Here is a 14,789-nt window from a genome sequence, read left to right as displayed (position 1 = left end):
TTCCCTTCTTGTGCTTCTGTCTGTCCATCTGTCTTTGTATCTGTGTGTGTGTGTGTCAGTAATGGTAGAGCAGTGCATTATAACGGCTCCAGTCTGCTGCAGTGGAAGAGTGTGAGGCTGGATGTGTCTCTACTTCCCGGTGAGAGAGCAGACAAACTACTTTTTCTTCATGAAAGGACTACAGTCGCTTTTGTTTAAAGTCATCTGAAAAATCCAATTAAATCTAATAACTGCATGTTGTACAAATGTAATTATCTGTTGCCATTAAATTACGATTGAGACTTTAACCATCATTGTGTATTAATACAGGCGATGTGGCTGGAATAGGCTGGGAGCGTTCTGAGGGCACTCCTCCACCACCTGGGCAGGCCCCTAAAGGCAGGGTCTACTTCACTTACTGCGGCCAGCGCCTCTGCCCCGTTCTTGAGGATGTAGCCGGGGGCATGTGGCCCCTGGTACACATTCAGAAAAAGGTGAGTTTCTGTTGATTTGTTTGAAGCTATGATTTCACCGCTCATAATGTTAAATCAGTACTATACATATCATTTGATTTGCTTCTTCAGTGACTTAATTTCCCCCATGGGTTAATGCAGTTAACCTTCTATTTAGTCTAGTTAACCTTTCTTTTCTTTGTTTTGCAGAACTCAAAGATCCGTGCCAACTTTGGAAGCAGGCCGTTTGCATATGCAGAAGGCCAAGCGCACAGAAATGCGGCTGACTTGTGTGTAGACCTCGCAGAGGAAATAAGTGCAAATTTTGAGGCACTCCCCTTTGCGATGGCCTCAGACAGTGATAATGATGCGGGTGCAAGTGTTACCTCTGACTCTGGTTCTCATGGACCCCCTTGTCGGATCGCGGCCGTGGCTGTCGCCCAGCAACGTAGGTTCATTAACTTCACTCAGTCTTCTCAAAAATGAATGCTGTTGTCTTTGGAGTTAGCATACCTATCCCCCAGATACAGGTAGGGGGAGCACTCCAATGACACCGTCTCTCTGTATTATTTGTTAAACCTGCATTTTCTGTTTGTCCTTTTCTGTTGGACAAACAGAGTACAACAGCGACCTGTCGTGTCACTACAAAGTTGAACTGAGCTTTGAGAACCTGGTCACCTCTGGTCCTGAGCCTCATCCTCCTCCTATAGCAGATGATGAGAGTGATGACGAGGATGATGATGATGTCCCAAGAGTGAGTAGGGTCTTCTTCTTTGGAAAAGCTCCAAATGAATTTAAAGTTTCCATTCTTTATTGTTTATTTTGTGTTTGATTGTAGGAGGACCACTATGCCTTGCTTGTAAAGGCCTGGGAGACCAAAGTGTTCCCTACAATTCGTAGGCGGTTTCGTAACGAAGCGGAGAGAAAGTCCGGCCTCGACCAAATCAAGGGAGCTTTGCAGCTAGGTGAAGAAAGGAATTTAAAGCATATCCTAGAATCCAATAAAACACATAGTGAAATTGCCATAATATAAAACATTTTTACCATTTTTTTCGACATGATTTGAACAACCAGTTAACTGGTCAATAGAGCTGAATTTAAAATGTTTTAAAAACAGTCGTCATGAAGAATCATTTCTGTGAATGCAACATTGTGATCATGAATGCCACACTGAAAAATTAAGGTTAAGAAGTGATTAAGGAATCACACTCCTACTGCTTTCTATTTTCTCAAAAAATATTATGAAAAGCTATTGTTATTATATATCAATAGTTCGATAAATTAGAGTGAAGTTACTATTGTGCTACAGTTAAATTTGATCTTAAATGAATTGCCAAAAGCTTTTATTTTTCTCATATAAAAGAAAAGGCTACAGCATACCTATTATGTGACTGTCCGTATTTCTGTTAAGTTTTGAAATAAATGTAGTTATTATTAAGTTGCACAAGGACACATTTTATACCATATGTCTTGGCTGTGTTTCGTACTTTTTAACAGGCATGGTTGACATTGCAAGACAGACAGTAGAGTTCTTGTATGAGGAGAATGGCGGCATTCCTCGTGACCTGTACCTCCCTACCATTGAGGATATCAAGGATGAGGCCAACAAGTTCACTATTGACAAAGTTCGCAAAGGTACCACTCACCTACATTTCTATACACTTTGGTTTTAAGTTCACAGCAGCTAACTTCAGGGAGTTTGTAAGTGAGCACTGTATGAAAACAGTACTTTGCTTATTCAATGCAGGCTTGACCGTGGTCATTCGCTCTCCGGAGAGTAACAATACCAACAGCACTACTGGAGGGACAGCCCTGCCCAAGTTTGCCATTCGGGGCATGCTTAAGACCTTTGGTTTGCATGGAGTAGTGCTCGATGTGGACACTGTAAGTACAAATACTTCACGCTTGATTGTTTTGGACATTTTTGTAAATAAACTAAACATAAACTAACTAGCTTGTGTATAATGTGTCAAACCAATTCTTGGCCCATTCCTGGTGGCATTTTAAGATTCATTTACAGTAAAAGATAGTTTTCCTTCCTACGAGGGCTTAAAAGGGTGGTCGGATATGTTTGCTCCTCTCTCGTCTGCAATCCTCTTTAAAGCCATATTAACAATGCATATTATAAATATCCATTGTCCTGTCAAATATCCTATTTAAGTATTTGTTTGGCTTGCCTGGTATCAACCATATAATTAACCTTTTCAATAGATGCCAACCTTCCATTCCACTTCACGTGTTTCCCACCCCGTCTCCTGTAAATGCTAGAATTGTAGCAAAGCTATGCCTGCAGATACTGAGAGTGCACACGTCTCATACACACAATCAATTAGAACAAAAAAACAAATATATTTATACGTGCCTTTTTGTTAACTTGCGCCTGTCCAGGTGAATGAGCTGGTACAGGTGGAGACCTACCTGCGCAGTGAGGGGGTTCTAGTGAGGTACTGGTACCCGATTGAGATGCTGGAGCGCCCGCCTGCTGGATCTCGACGGACTGCAGCTAATGGCTTAGTGTCACTAGACAGTAGCAACATACAAATTCATAGGTAACATATGAACCTAATGGGAGTAAGCATAATATCATCCTGCACCAGCGCTCATAATAACGTCTCGCTCCAACTGATTTTCTGCAGGGAACTGCTTCGCTGTGAGAGTGCGTTGGCTCGGTTATACTGCCGCATGGCCTTGCTCAACATCTTTGCCCCGAAGAATCCCCACACCTTCACTCGTCTCTTCCACATACCTGCTATACGCGACATCACCTTAGAGCACCTGCAGCTGCTGTCCAATCAGCTGCTGGCTCCACCCCTCCCTGGTGACTATATCTTTCTCATGAATTACTGCTTCCCTTAATGTATTAATTTTTCATGGCCAATTTCTCATTCTTTTTTTTTTTTCTTTCTTGGTTCTTGCTGCAGATGGCACAATTAGTTCTAGTTCTATCCTACTGGCCCAGTCGATGCTTCACAACCTCCAGGGCCAAAGCTGCTCTCCCTCAGAGCTATTCTACCAGGGCAATGGTCAGCCGATCCGGGAGTGGCTGACGGTGGCCATTACCCGTGCCTTGCATCAAGGAGAGGAAAGCTTGCTGGAGCTCACAAAGCAAATCTGCTGCTTTCTACAGGTGAGGTCTGCCGATCAGTGCCAGATTTAATAAACTTGCCTCTGGATACTTACGACGTCTTGTTAAGATGCTCATCTTTTCATATAACTGCACATTTTGACAGAACGCACCAGAGCAGTTCACATCTGAGGAGTTCCCTGTCACAGAGTCAAAGATAAGCATGGATGTCAGCTTTCCAGGCGCTGCGTTTGTGATCATATCTTGCAAGGAGAGCCAGCTTGGCTGCCGCAAAGAGTAAGTTCCTCAGTAATGTTCAACCTCTGCAATTCATTATTGATGCAGATTTACATCCATTTTCTTTTTAAATGTTTTTTCCATTACATTAGCTCCAGCCTTTACAAGGCCCCATGGGCCCGAGTCATGGTGTATGGCCTGGGTCACAAAGTGCGTAGGAATGGCCAGCTCAATCTGATGGAGGCGGTGTGCTATCCACTCGATGCCTCACCTACCAACACAGGCCTTACTCCCCCTCCCACCACCAACCAATACCCCTCTGTTATCATACCTACTGATAAAGTTCACATCAAACTGGGTGAGTGTCTGAAACCAAAAGGAGAATTTATTCAGGCTGCATCAAAAAAAAAGGAAGTGTTACAGGATTAAATATCTAATTTTATTGATTTTAGGGGTGTCACCCCCCCCGGGTGCTGTGTTGGTGTTGCACTCGTTGCCACTTGAGTTTCCTCTGGCCGTGGCATTTGCTGAACAGCTGTTGACTTGGAAGCTGGGTGAGGACAATGACCGATCAGAGGACGAGCTGGACACTGTGCCCTCGTCTGTGCTGCTGCAGGTGGTAGAGCTGTTAGGTGAGTCGACCATCAGCACACTTTAACGAGCCTTACTTTTCAAAACTCTATTTGACAATTTGATTTAGCTTTTTTACCATTGGTAATCATCCTATTTTCAGAACTGCAATTCCATAAAATGTCCATCCTTCCTAGTCCCGTCAACCTGGCATCAAAGCTTGCAGACAAATCATACCAAATTCAATTATAGATTTCAACAACTTTCAGTGTTTTCTTATTATTTTAGGTGGTTTGCTTTGGACAACCGACCTGGCTCCCTGCATAAAAGAACTCATCTTCCACTTGCTAGCTGAGCTTTTGCGGAAGATCCACCACTTGGAGCAGCGCAAGAGCCCTGCTGGTCTTTCCAGCTCCATCGCCCTGCTGCTTAACCCCTGCCTCGCTGTGCTCATGGCCCTGCAGACAGAACTCCGAAAGCTTTACGACCGGGAGACTCAGGGATGGACAGCTGGGGGGGCCGGAGCTGGCGGGTCCTCGTCTGGAGGCGTCGCACTGGCCCTCGGGGCGGAGCAGAGTCGGTTTTCCACCTACTTCCACGCTCTGATGGAGGTGTGTCTGGCAGTGGCAGAGGTGACGCTTCCCCTGAATGTTAGTGGATCTTCAGTGGGGGCCCTGTCCTCCACTAGCGCCCCTAACCTCAGTGACTCTTCATCGTCCTCATCATCGTCCCCGGGCCAGACGCCACAGAGCCCCAGTCTGCTATCCAAACGTAAGAAGGTGAAGATGAAGCGCGAGAGAGCAGCGGCTGCGGTGGCGGCCGTAGTCTCCGGGAAACGGGGAAGTGGAGGTGCACGGTTGTCGGAGAGCGACAGCGCCCTGCTGAACATGGCGGGCGGTAAACCCGAGGACATGCTGTGGTTCCACCGCTGCCTCACTCTCCTGATGATCCTTCGGCATCTCGCTAACAAAGACCCGCAGGGCTTGAGCGTGACCAGTGACGCAGTGACAGACGCCTGCCAAGCCCTGGTGGGCCCCACGGCCCACAGTCGCCTGCTGGTGCTCTCAGGGATCCCCACGCACCTGGAGGAGGCCGTGGTTCGAAATGCCATCCGCAGGGCATGCAACGCACACGGGGGTCTCTTCAAAGATGAAGTCTTCATTCCTCTGCAAGAAGAGGAGCCCAAGAAGCCCAAAGCCGGTGTTTCCAGCCCCCAGGATGGCAAAGCGGGCCTTGAACCCGAGCGACCCTTCACCAACAATGGAGGTCCTGAGAGTCCCGACAGTTCGAGCAGTGTGACTCCGGCCATGAGCGTCAGCGCTTCGGCCTCCACCAGCCAGACTTCGATCTGCAGCTCCTCTCAGGGAGTGTCCCGCACCGCCAGTGAACTTTCTGTCGATCAGGAGCTGTTAGCTGTTCCACCTCTCGCCACTGCTGCTGCGGCTGTTTCATACCCCCAGCAGGGCCCCCAGGACCCCCAGACTGTCTCTAGTCAGGAGAGTCTAGACACCTCGTTGTGTAGTACGGGAAGCCTGGGGAGTCTGGGCAGCCTGGGAGAGCCACTCGACAGCACAGAAACCCCTTCCATGTCAGAAGGGGGCTCCATGCACACTGTCACCTCCCTTGAGAGCAATGCGGTCATGGCTCGGCCCATCAAGGGTTATGCTGTCATTGAGGTGGGTTGAATGAGAGCCTCGTTATTGATCTAAGTTGCTAGATTTTGAGATGTTGAAACACGTTTATGTTTCTTTTGTTAACCACAGGTTCGTTCTCGGGCAAAAGTGGAAAAAATCCGTGCCAGTCTTTTTAACAGCAGTGACCTGATTGGCTTGTCGAGCCTTGAAGGGGAAGAGGAACTAATGGAGTTGACCAATGAGGAGATCCTCACAGCCTCCAGCGTTAACCAAAGCCTGTTTGACACACAGGGAAGCTCTGCCCTTGAAGACTACTTCCTGGACAAGTCAGTCAGAGGTTGGTGTTTGAAAACCCCACTGTAATGTGACATTAGTTCTGCCAGAATCAAACAATTATTTAATAATCAATCTCTGTGTTTCAAGGTGACAAGCTTGTACCCGGAGCACGAGATGTCCTCACAGATGTGTTTAAGAGCTGCGTGCACTCTGAGCAGATGCTCAGCCTCACACCTGCCAAGCCAGTGAAAGTGTCCGACATTTACCTCAGCAAGGAGCAGATCAATGCTCAGACGCCTGGCAACTTACTGCATACTTTCTTCACTAACATTAGACATCCGAAGAAAGTGCTTGAGGACCAGCTTACTCAGGTATAGTAGTCTTTTTGAAGTGCAATATTTAAAAGCTCCTCTGCCACCATCTTAGGTACAAATTATAAATTATTAAACTACGTTCTGTACCTTTTTGTTGTTGTACCAGATTCTTAGAAAGTACGGCACTTCCAAGCCTAATAAGAACAAATACAGCAAAGCAGGAAAAGAACAACACCAAGGTAAGGTAGTGAGCACCAAGAGGCCCATCACCAAACCTCCCACCAAGGAGAAGTCTGTGCTACACAGTGTCAGGTAACTGATATATTTTCCAGCACATGTCTTTGGAACGGTTACACTTTGACACGATAATGATTACTGATTAAATGTATCCGTCAGGACTGCTCTGAGTGAAAAGAAGACCGTCCTGAAGCCAAAATCTCCAGAGAAATCTAAACCCGATGAGAAGGATGTGGAAAAATCTCCTGCTAAGAAAACTGAAGGTTGGCAGTAATGACACACGCTTTGGCAACACACCGACATTTAAAGATTGCTGCTTTTGCCTAGAAATAACAGGTATTCCCTTCTGGCATACTCTATTAAAACCAAGCTACCTCACATAGTGCTTTGTCTGCTTCAGTTCCAGAGGAGAAGTACTTGACACTGGAAGGCTTCCATAAGTTTGCTGTTGACCGTGCCAAGCAGGACATCCGTAGCGTCTGGAGGGCGATTTTGGCTTGTGGTTATGACCTCCACTTTGAAAGGTGAGATTTGGGAATGTCTTACGCCAATAACCATCCCTCACAAGGCTGTAACTTAAATACTGTCACTTAAACAAGCTGTCCGGGAAGCAAACATGTTGTGGTGTTACAAAATGTGCCCTCTTCAAAGAAGCGCATACATTCTAATTGACTTCCAGCATAGAATAAAATGTAATGATTATTGAAATAAAGAAGTTAAATGAATGTCCTTCGTTTCACTCTATTTATCTAAGTGTAATGCTGCATAGCACCTGCCTATTTTCTGTACGAAAAAAGAACTGAAGCTTCGCCCTGAACCCAGAATATACACACAACCAAACCTCTGCTCATCTTTGATGAATTGCTAAGTGCAGCTTTCCCTACACCAGGTGCACCTGTATAGACACTCGTCACGCCCAGAAGGCGTGCAGAAAGTGGGGCTTGGAGATGGACGTGGCGATGGTCCAGTACATCAACAGGCTTTGTCGTCACCTGGCCATCACACCAGCCAGACTGCACCCGCATGAAGTCTACCTGGACCCCGGTGATACTGCTGATCCTCGTGTGGCCAGTCTGCTCAGTAAGTATATTTGTGACTGTTTGTTACTCAGCGGACAGGATTAACGTCACTCCTGTTGTCATCGTAGTTCTCTTCCTCTTGCAGTAGTTTTTTTCTGCAAATCCAACGTATACACCGTCAACCATAGTGCTACACATGCATACTCTGTACATTCTGTAGGCGCTACTTGCTTAGTAGTTGTGTCATCTAGTACATTTCACTTTTGTGTGTTTTCAGATGTACCTGTGGAGAGCATGCGCTTGCGCTTTGCTCTTCTTCAGTCCCTCAACAACACCCTGGAGAGTTTCTTCTTGCCGCTAGTGGAGCTGAGGCAGACCCTTACCTATCAAAACAGCATCGCAGCGCTGTTATGCGAGGCCAAAGGTGAGTACAGCAGGTCAAGGAGGCATAATGGGCCACGTTGGTGTGACTGCAAGTGTTTTGACCTATGTAGGAAACTTGCCTTGTTAAAATCTGTATTGTTTCCCCCACTACCTGGGGACAGGTCTCATCTTCTACGACACCAAGGTCACTGTAATGAACAGAGTGCTGAATGCTACCGTACAGCGGACAGCTGACCACGCCGCCCCAGAGATTACACTGGACCCTCTGGAGATCGTGGGAGGTATGTATCCCTTTTTACATTTTGGACATGTTTATTGTCTCATGTTTCACATCCCTTGTACTGGAGCTTTGCGAACATTCATTCAATTCCACTTGCATCTGCTCCTGCAGGGGAGATCCGATCGTCTGAGAACACATATTTATGCCAGGCGGCACGCCAGCTTTCTTGCGTGCCATCGTCACAGCTTTGTGTGAAACTGGCCAGCGGAGGAGACCCGACCTATGCATTTAACATCCGCTTCACTGGAGAGGAAGTTCACGGCACAAGTTAGAATTTCACCTTCATGTTTTTTTTTTTTGTTGTTGTATGAACTGCCCTGCAGTCATACTTTGGTTGCTGAGCTCACTGTAGCTTTGATGAATCTGTCTTTCCAGGTGGCTCCTTCAGGCATTTCCTGTGGCAGGTGTGTAAGGAGTTACAGAGTTCTGCTCTTTCTCTGCTGCTGCTCTGCCCGAGTGCTGCAGCTAACCGCAACAAGGTAACGTTTTCAACATGTCTTATTAATATGCTCTTTTGCTAATACAATATGTCCTTGTCTGAATTGACCTAACACCGCCTTCAATCCTCAATGATTCAGTCAGTCAATCAATCAGTTTTGAAAACTAAAAATGAAATGTTTGGAGTTGGAGATCATTAGCAGTAAAGTTCTGTTAATTATTATCTCGAGTGCAGGTTTTTCTGGTGTCATATCTGTGACGGGGGAGTCCTATCCAGCACAAGAAAGGTGATGTAATTTCTGTGTTGTTGTTTGTCTGTGTTCTCAGGGGAAGTACATCTTGACCCCCTGCCCTATCAGCTATGCAGAAGAACAGTTATTGCACTTCTTCGGCCAGCTTCTTGGCATCGCCATCCGTGCTGATGTGCCACTTCCTCTGGACCTACTGAGCTCCTTTTGGAAGGGTCTGGTGGGCGAGTCACTTGACCCGGAGCAGGACCTGCAAGAAGCTGACGTGCTGACTTACAACTACGTCAAGAAGTTTGAAAATGTAAGCGACCAGAAAGGTTTTTCTGCTGATACCATTATTGCCTGACCTTAACGGGTCTTTGGGTTTCTGACTCCACAGACGAGTGATGAGACTGAGCTGGAGGCCCTGTGCGCTGAGATCTCCTCCCTACACCATTCGGGAGAAAGCCCTGACTCTCCCAGCCGACCCTGCTGCACTTTCACCTACGTCACTATGATAGGTGACGAGGTGGAGCTTCGTCAGGGCGGTCGCAGCCTCCCCGTCAGGTAGAGGAAACTTCACCAGAAAGCCCCTCTTTCAAAATTCCATCAAAAAGACTGAACTATTAATAGTCCTCTTCGTTTATACATTGTGTGTGTGTGTTTGTTTGTGTGTCAAGCTGGGAGAATAAAGATATGTACGCGCGGGCGGTGCGGAGTCTTCGTCTGAGGGAGCTGCAGAACAAAGAGTGTATGACGGCGGTGCGTGCAGGGCTCGGTTCAATCATTCCCCTGCAGCTGCTCACCATGCTCAGCCCCTTGGAGATGGAGCTGCGCACCTGCGGCTTGCCTTACATCAACCTGGAGTTCCTCAAGGTTTGTGTGAAAGTGCCTGTTTAAATCTGAATTACATTTAGTACATGAGTAACGCATGAGAAGCCTTATTTTTTCACGGGTTAGCGTTAATTCAGTCTACCCTCTCCTCTCCCTCTGTAGGCTCACACCATGTACCAGGTGGGTCTGATGGAGACCGACCAGCACATCGAGTTCTTCTGGATTGCCTTGGAGATGTTCACTCAAGAAGAGCTTTGCAAGTTCATTAAGTTTGCGTGCAACCAGGAGCGAATACCGTTCACCTGCCCCTGCAAGGACGGGGGGCCGGACACCGCCCATGTTCCCCCTTACCCCATGAAGATTGCCCCTCCTGATGGAGCAGCAGGTAATGGCCAGCAAGGTTTCATAGACACGAGAGCTGCTATCTCTGTGTTATGTTCTTTATAGAAATGATCAAAGCACAGACTGTACCTGTTCATCTCCTGTGTTTTTAGTGTTTTTAGTGTTTTTAAAATTAACCAATTTGTATTATGTAATTTGGAAGCTTTTTCATGTGGAAGGGAACACTGTTTCTGACGTGTGAACTTGTCTTTCACAGAAGTGGGATCTGTCCTAGTTTCCTTTGCCACTGTTTAGAGCAGTGGTTCTCAACTTGTCTGGCTCTGGGACCCACCTTTACCCCTTAATGACAAGCCGCGACCCAATTTGATCGGTCAACGGGGGGGGGGTGCTTCCGCGTTCGCTGGCGGTGTCGACGGGGAGGGGGGGGGGGGGAGGGGGCGTTCTAATTGCCGCGCTGACTGAAAACATGGACGGACGAGCCGGAAAAACATCGACACTCCGCTGCATTAGAGAAAGTCCCTTCAAAATAATAAAATCCCAGGATGTCCCAGAATTTTTTTTCCATGCAATGGCCCGCGACCCACTACAAACGGGTCCGCGACCCACTAGTGGGTCGGGACCCACCAGTTGAGAAACACTGGTTTAGAGGCTAGAAACTGTCTACTCAAATTTATTACAGATAAGATGTTTTATCACCAAGACAAGCAAATAATCTCCCCTCGTGGGTTCATGTGAAACCCCACATACATAAGGAGACTCCTTGTGCAGAAGATGTAGTTGTTGATCTTGTTGTAATGCACCTTCCTGTTTCTCTTCCCTCCAGGTCAGCCAGACTCGCGCTACATCCGCGTGGAGACCTGTATGTTCATGGTGAAACTGCCCCAGTACACATCTCTGGATGTGATGCTTGAGAAACTGCGATACGCCATCCACTACCGCGAGGACCCTCTCAGCGGTTAGGAAGACCTGAGGATCCGAAGCGTATATACAGCTCTTTATGCTCGGCTGCTCCAACCACATCACACATTTAATTTTATTTTGGGTTGCTATTAAAGCTTTGCATGTTTATCTCTGCTCCCCCCCCCTAAGTTTACGCACATTTCATGATACACGTGACACATTTTTGTGAGGAATTCAGGGAGGATAATGTGAAGATGACGCGTATCTCTTCTGGTTGCACTGCGGTTGGCATTGAAGTGAAGCAACTGTGACACGCTTTTTTTGTTTTGCCGGTCCCTTCCCTTCCTTTGACAGAGGGTTTAACAAGTTTCAGTCAAGTTCTGTGAATTTAACAGCTAAATAGGATGACTTCAGATCAGCACTTTACAGTTGCAAATTTGATGCCAAATCCTCCTCCTGATAACTTTTTAGTATTGAAAGCACGGTTTTAATTCTCAGTTGCGGAACTTTGCATTGCTGTGAAAGCAACAAATAATCTGTATCTGTCTGAATGCTTAACCGAGCTGCCTCCCCTCTGTCTCCCCTCTGTGGGCCTTTGCTGTCGGAGTCCCTCTCCAGAGGGGGATGCTGGTTTTGTGTGAAGAGGAACCTATGAATTCCATGGAATTATCTGACGCTTGAGACGACGGTACGGCTACTGAGAGAAAAAAGGAAATGTAAGATGCTGCCTTTTTGACCGCGTCAGGCACAAGATGTGAACAAGTGCTGTACAGGATATAATGTAGTTTACTGCCTGTTTAAAAATGAATAAGAACAATATGAACTGCTAATGGACAAATTAACTTATGCCTATATAAACTGAATACATTTTATCCAAGTCTCTGGAGAGGTTATTTAAGTTGTGTAAAAAGTCATATTAATCTATTAGTTTATGAAATTGCTCTTTGATTTTTCGAGTAGCTTTGGGTTCAGGCAGATTGGACGTTAGGGGAGGCCTGCTGGCTGTGGTATGCTTCCATTTCAGGTTCTCCTGAAATCCTGTGTCGCTTTGGGAAAAATGTGAAGGAGATGATAATGTCATGAGCTGCTCTCCGACATGGTTTGTGTGCTACTGCTACTGAATGTGCAACAACCCCTCGCCCCCCAACACACACACACACACACTGGGGGAGGGGCGGTGCATTATCCTAAGGATTGCCTTTTCAAACATTTTCATTTTTTTAAAGAAGAACAAGGTTATACTGTTTTTTCTTTTTTCATTTTACCCATAACCAAATATTTTTCGGTCTAAAAATTAAATAGGGGGGGAAAAATGTAAATTGACATTTTGTTCATGGCATTTCTTATTAATTGCTAATTCACTTCACCATATCATTTTTATTTGTGGTTTGCACTACTCTTCTAAGAAAATATTCTAAATTGAGCAAACTAGGCAATGTCTGTTGGATATCCAGTTTGTTGTGTTATTTTTATGACTTTTGGAACAACCAGTAATCTTATCACCTTTTGTCAGTAGTCTCAGATGGATTCAATTTGTTCTACTCATGGTGAAACATGTTTTCTTTGAGTAAAACCACCATTTTACTTGGATAAAACTGAAAGACATTTTGTGCATTTTGGATTGTTGAATTGCTTGCAACATTTTGTTTTGGTTCAGTTATTTTTAAAGGCTGATATTTTGCTGCTAACGGGACGCTCTCTTCTCTACTTCCTCCTCCTCCGAGGCGGTCAGGTTATAAAAAGGACATATCCATTCAAAGAGGTGTTGCGATTAAGATGTGCTGTACATTTACTTGGTATTTATTACAATTATTTATGGTTGCATTAACTTAACTTTTACTGTCTTACCTCTGCTCATCAGAAACGTAACATATCTAAAATGGATTATACAGATGTAAAGAATCAGATGGCATTTGAGATTTCTGTGTCACAATAAAAAAAAAAAATGTCTTCATGTACAAAGTCTATTTTATTTTCTCCCACTATGATGTATTTTTATACATTGATCCATTTCATTTTCATGCTTATTTTAGTGAATTTTTCTTTAAGGAATTGCTCAGACAACATGGATGTCATGAATGGATGTTTTCTTCTGCACAATCCTCCCCAGAATGGTTCATTTACATACTTGGCTGAACAATGTTGACACGGTGAAGCGGACATGGCCGCTTACACGAGTGCATGCTCAATGACTGTTGGTCATGATGAATGATGACTGTGTAACGTGCTTTGTCTCCTAAAGGACATGCCTTTTATGTAAGGACCCCTTGCAACCAACTCTGGTTGTGTCACCAGACACCTTTTCAAAGCAGCGAGTGCTGGGCCAGGCCAGTTCCAGCTGGATCTCCAGTCATGCTCCCCACCGACTTACACTGGCCTTTCAGCCATTCCAAAGGGAGCCAACCGCAGATTTGGACGCAACGCAAAAGATTGCCCGAACTAATGGGTCCAATATTTCCGCTGCAAGCTCAGTTTATAGGGGATATGTCTTAAGTGTAGAGCTCTTTAGCAAAGAGCCACAGGTGTGTCCCTTACTCACTGTGATCTTTCAAATAATGCTTATTATTTTTAGTTTTCCTAATATTTGAATGTAAAATGTCCATGTTTTAATTCTAAGTCTACCAGTTTTCCCAAGAGAAATTCTCGAAATGTCTCTGGTTATTTTTGAAACCAACAAGTCAAAATTCTAATCGACTGTCCCTCACAACACAAACTTTTCGACCAGCCTTTTTAATGATAGTCAGACCAATAAGTAGACAAAATGCCACATCCCAGTCAATCTGAAACTTTCTGTGCAGTTGAAAGCAGTTGAGATGTCTGCTGTGGTCATGCAATATGGGGCTGACCCGGTAACCGCGTCTATCTTCAAGCTAGTGGAGCAACTTGACCTGGGATACAATGCTGTGTGCGGAGATGTAAGCGCTGCCCCCAATGAACCACACTGTGCTCATCGTTTGATCGTTCCGGTTACACACACACACACACACAGTACCAGTCAAAGGTTTGGACACATTTTTTTATTCAATTGATTGAGGAAGTGTGTCCAAACTTTTGACTGGTACTGTATACAACGTGTAGACATACAGTGTACACATTTTGTATACTGAAGTACGTTCAAAGTCTTCCATCGGGTGCATGTTTTGAAGAGTGCTGTCTAAGGATTTCCATAATCTATTCATTAAACCCACTTGATATGTCGAGTCACCAGAGATTTACAATGTCAATTACAGTCTAATTAATAAAGGATTCTTAGACTTGATGTAATCAAATCGGCCAAAAATGTTTGTTTTCTTGTGTCAGGATAAAATAAAAAAGAAATTTAGAATTCAATCCCTTAGATATGTAGACACACACTAAGCCGGACTATACACTGGTTAAGTTTCTTTTAAGGATCTCAGACTTAGTTTGGGATTTCTTCACAGGCATTGTCTGACTATAGGGCGTAATATTTGAAACGCTATATATAGACCAAGACAATATATGTGCAAAGAGCTAATGCCTCCCCTACTTAGCATTTAGTTTAACTATGAAAACAGCGACAAGGAAAAACGCTCATTTTCAAAAGTCCATTTTCTGTTTGTCATGTTGCGAAGAAGAGGTTA

General features: G+C 45.2%; 1 protein-coding gene across 2 annotated transcripts in view; it reads left to right on the top strand.

Moving 5' to 3' along the window:
• Window positions 1-14,456, top strand: part of LOC119224537 (probable E3 ubiquitin-protein ligase HECTD4) — a 39,328-nt gene extending 24,872 nt beyond the window's left edge. For both annotated transcript variants that reach the window (XM_037481585.2, XM_037481584.2), the window contains exons 48-76: window positions 60-139; window positions 310-473; window positions 642-879; window positions 1,049-1,185; window positions 1,270-1,396; window positions 1,929-2,066; window positions 2,179-2,315; window positions 2,820-2,980; window positions 3,068-3,249; window positions 3,353-3,558; window positions 3,662-3,792; window positions 3,885-4,090; window positions 4,185-4,364; window positions 4,591-5,978; window positions 6,066-6,273; window positions 6,360-6,583; window positions 6,693-6,838; window positions 6,923-7,026; window positions 7,164-7,287; window positions 7,653-7,843; window positions 8,060-8,206; window positions 8,328-8,447; window positions 8,558-8,713; window positions 8,822-8,925; window positions 9,212-9,433; window positions 9,512-9,678; window positions 9,792-9,987; window positions 10,108-10,330; window positions 11,111-14,456. In XM_037481585.2, the coding sequence (XP_037337482.2) occupies window positions 60-139; window positions 310-473; window positions 642-879; window positions 1,049-1,185; window positions 1,270-1,396; window positions 1,929-2,066; window positions 2,179-2,315; window positions 2,820-2,980; window positions 3,068-3,249; window positions 3,353-3,558; window positions 3,662-3,792; window positions 3,885-4,090; window positions 4,185-4,364; window positions 4,591-5,978; window positions 6,066-6,273; window positions 6,360-6,583; window positions 6,693-6,838; window positions 6,923-7,026; window positions 7,164-7,287; window positions 7,653-7,843; window positions 8,060-8,206; window positions 8,328-8,447; window positions 8,558-8,713; window positions 8,822-8,925; window positions 9,212-9,433; window positions 9,512-9,678; window positions 9,792-9,987; window positions 10,108-10,330; window positions 11,111-11,247 (5,944 nt within the window). In that variant the 3' untranslated portion in view covers window positions 11,248-14,456. The remainder of the gene's footprint in view (window positions 1-59; window positions 140-309; window positions 474-641; window positions 880-1,048; window positions 1,186-1,269; window positions 1,397-1,928; window positions 2,067-2,178; window positions 2,316-2,819; window positions 2,981-3,067; window positions 3,250-3,352; window positions 3,559-3,661; window positions 3,793-3,884; window positions 4,091-4,184; window positions 4,365-4,590; window positions 5,979-6,065; window positions 6,274-6,359; window positions 6,584-6,692; window positions 6,839-6,922; window positions 7,027-7,163; window positions 7,288-7,652; window positions 7,844-8,059; window positions 8,207-8,327; window positions 8,448-8,557; window positions 8,714-8,821; window positions 8,926-9,211; window positions 9,434-9,511; window positions 9,679-9,791; window positions 9,988-10,107; window positions 10,331-11,110) is intronic.
• Window positions 14,457-14,789: the final 333 nt, after the last annotated feature.

This window comes from Pungitius pungitius, chromosome 5 (assembly GCF_949316345.1).
Source record: "Pungitius pungitius chromosome 5, fPunPun2.1, whole genome shotgun sequence".
Classification (NCBI taxonomy): Eukaryota; Metazoa; Chordata; class Actinopteri; order Perciformes; family Gasterosteidae; genus Pungitius; species Pungitius pungitius.
This window is presented reverse-complemented; position numbering and strand designations above follow the sequence as displayed.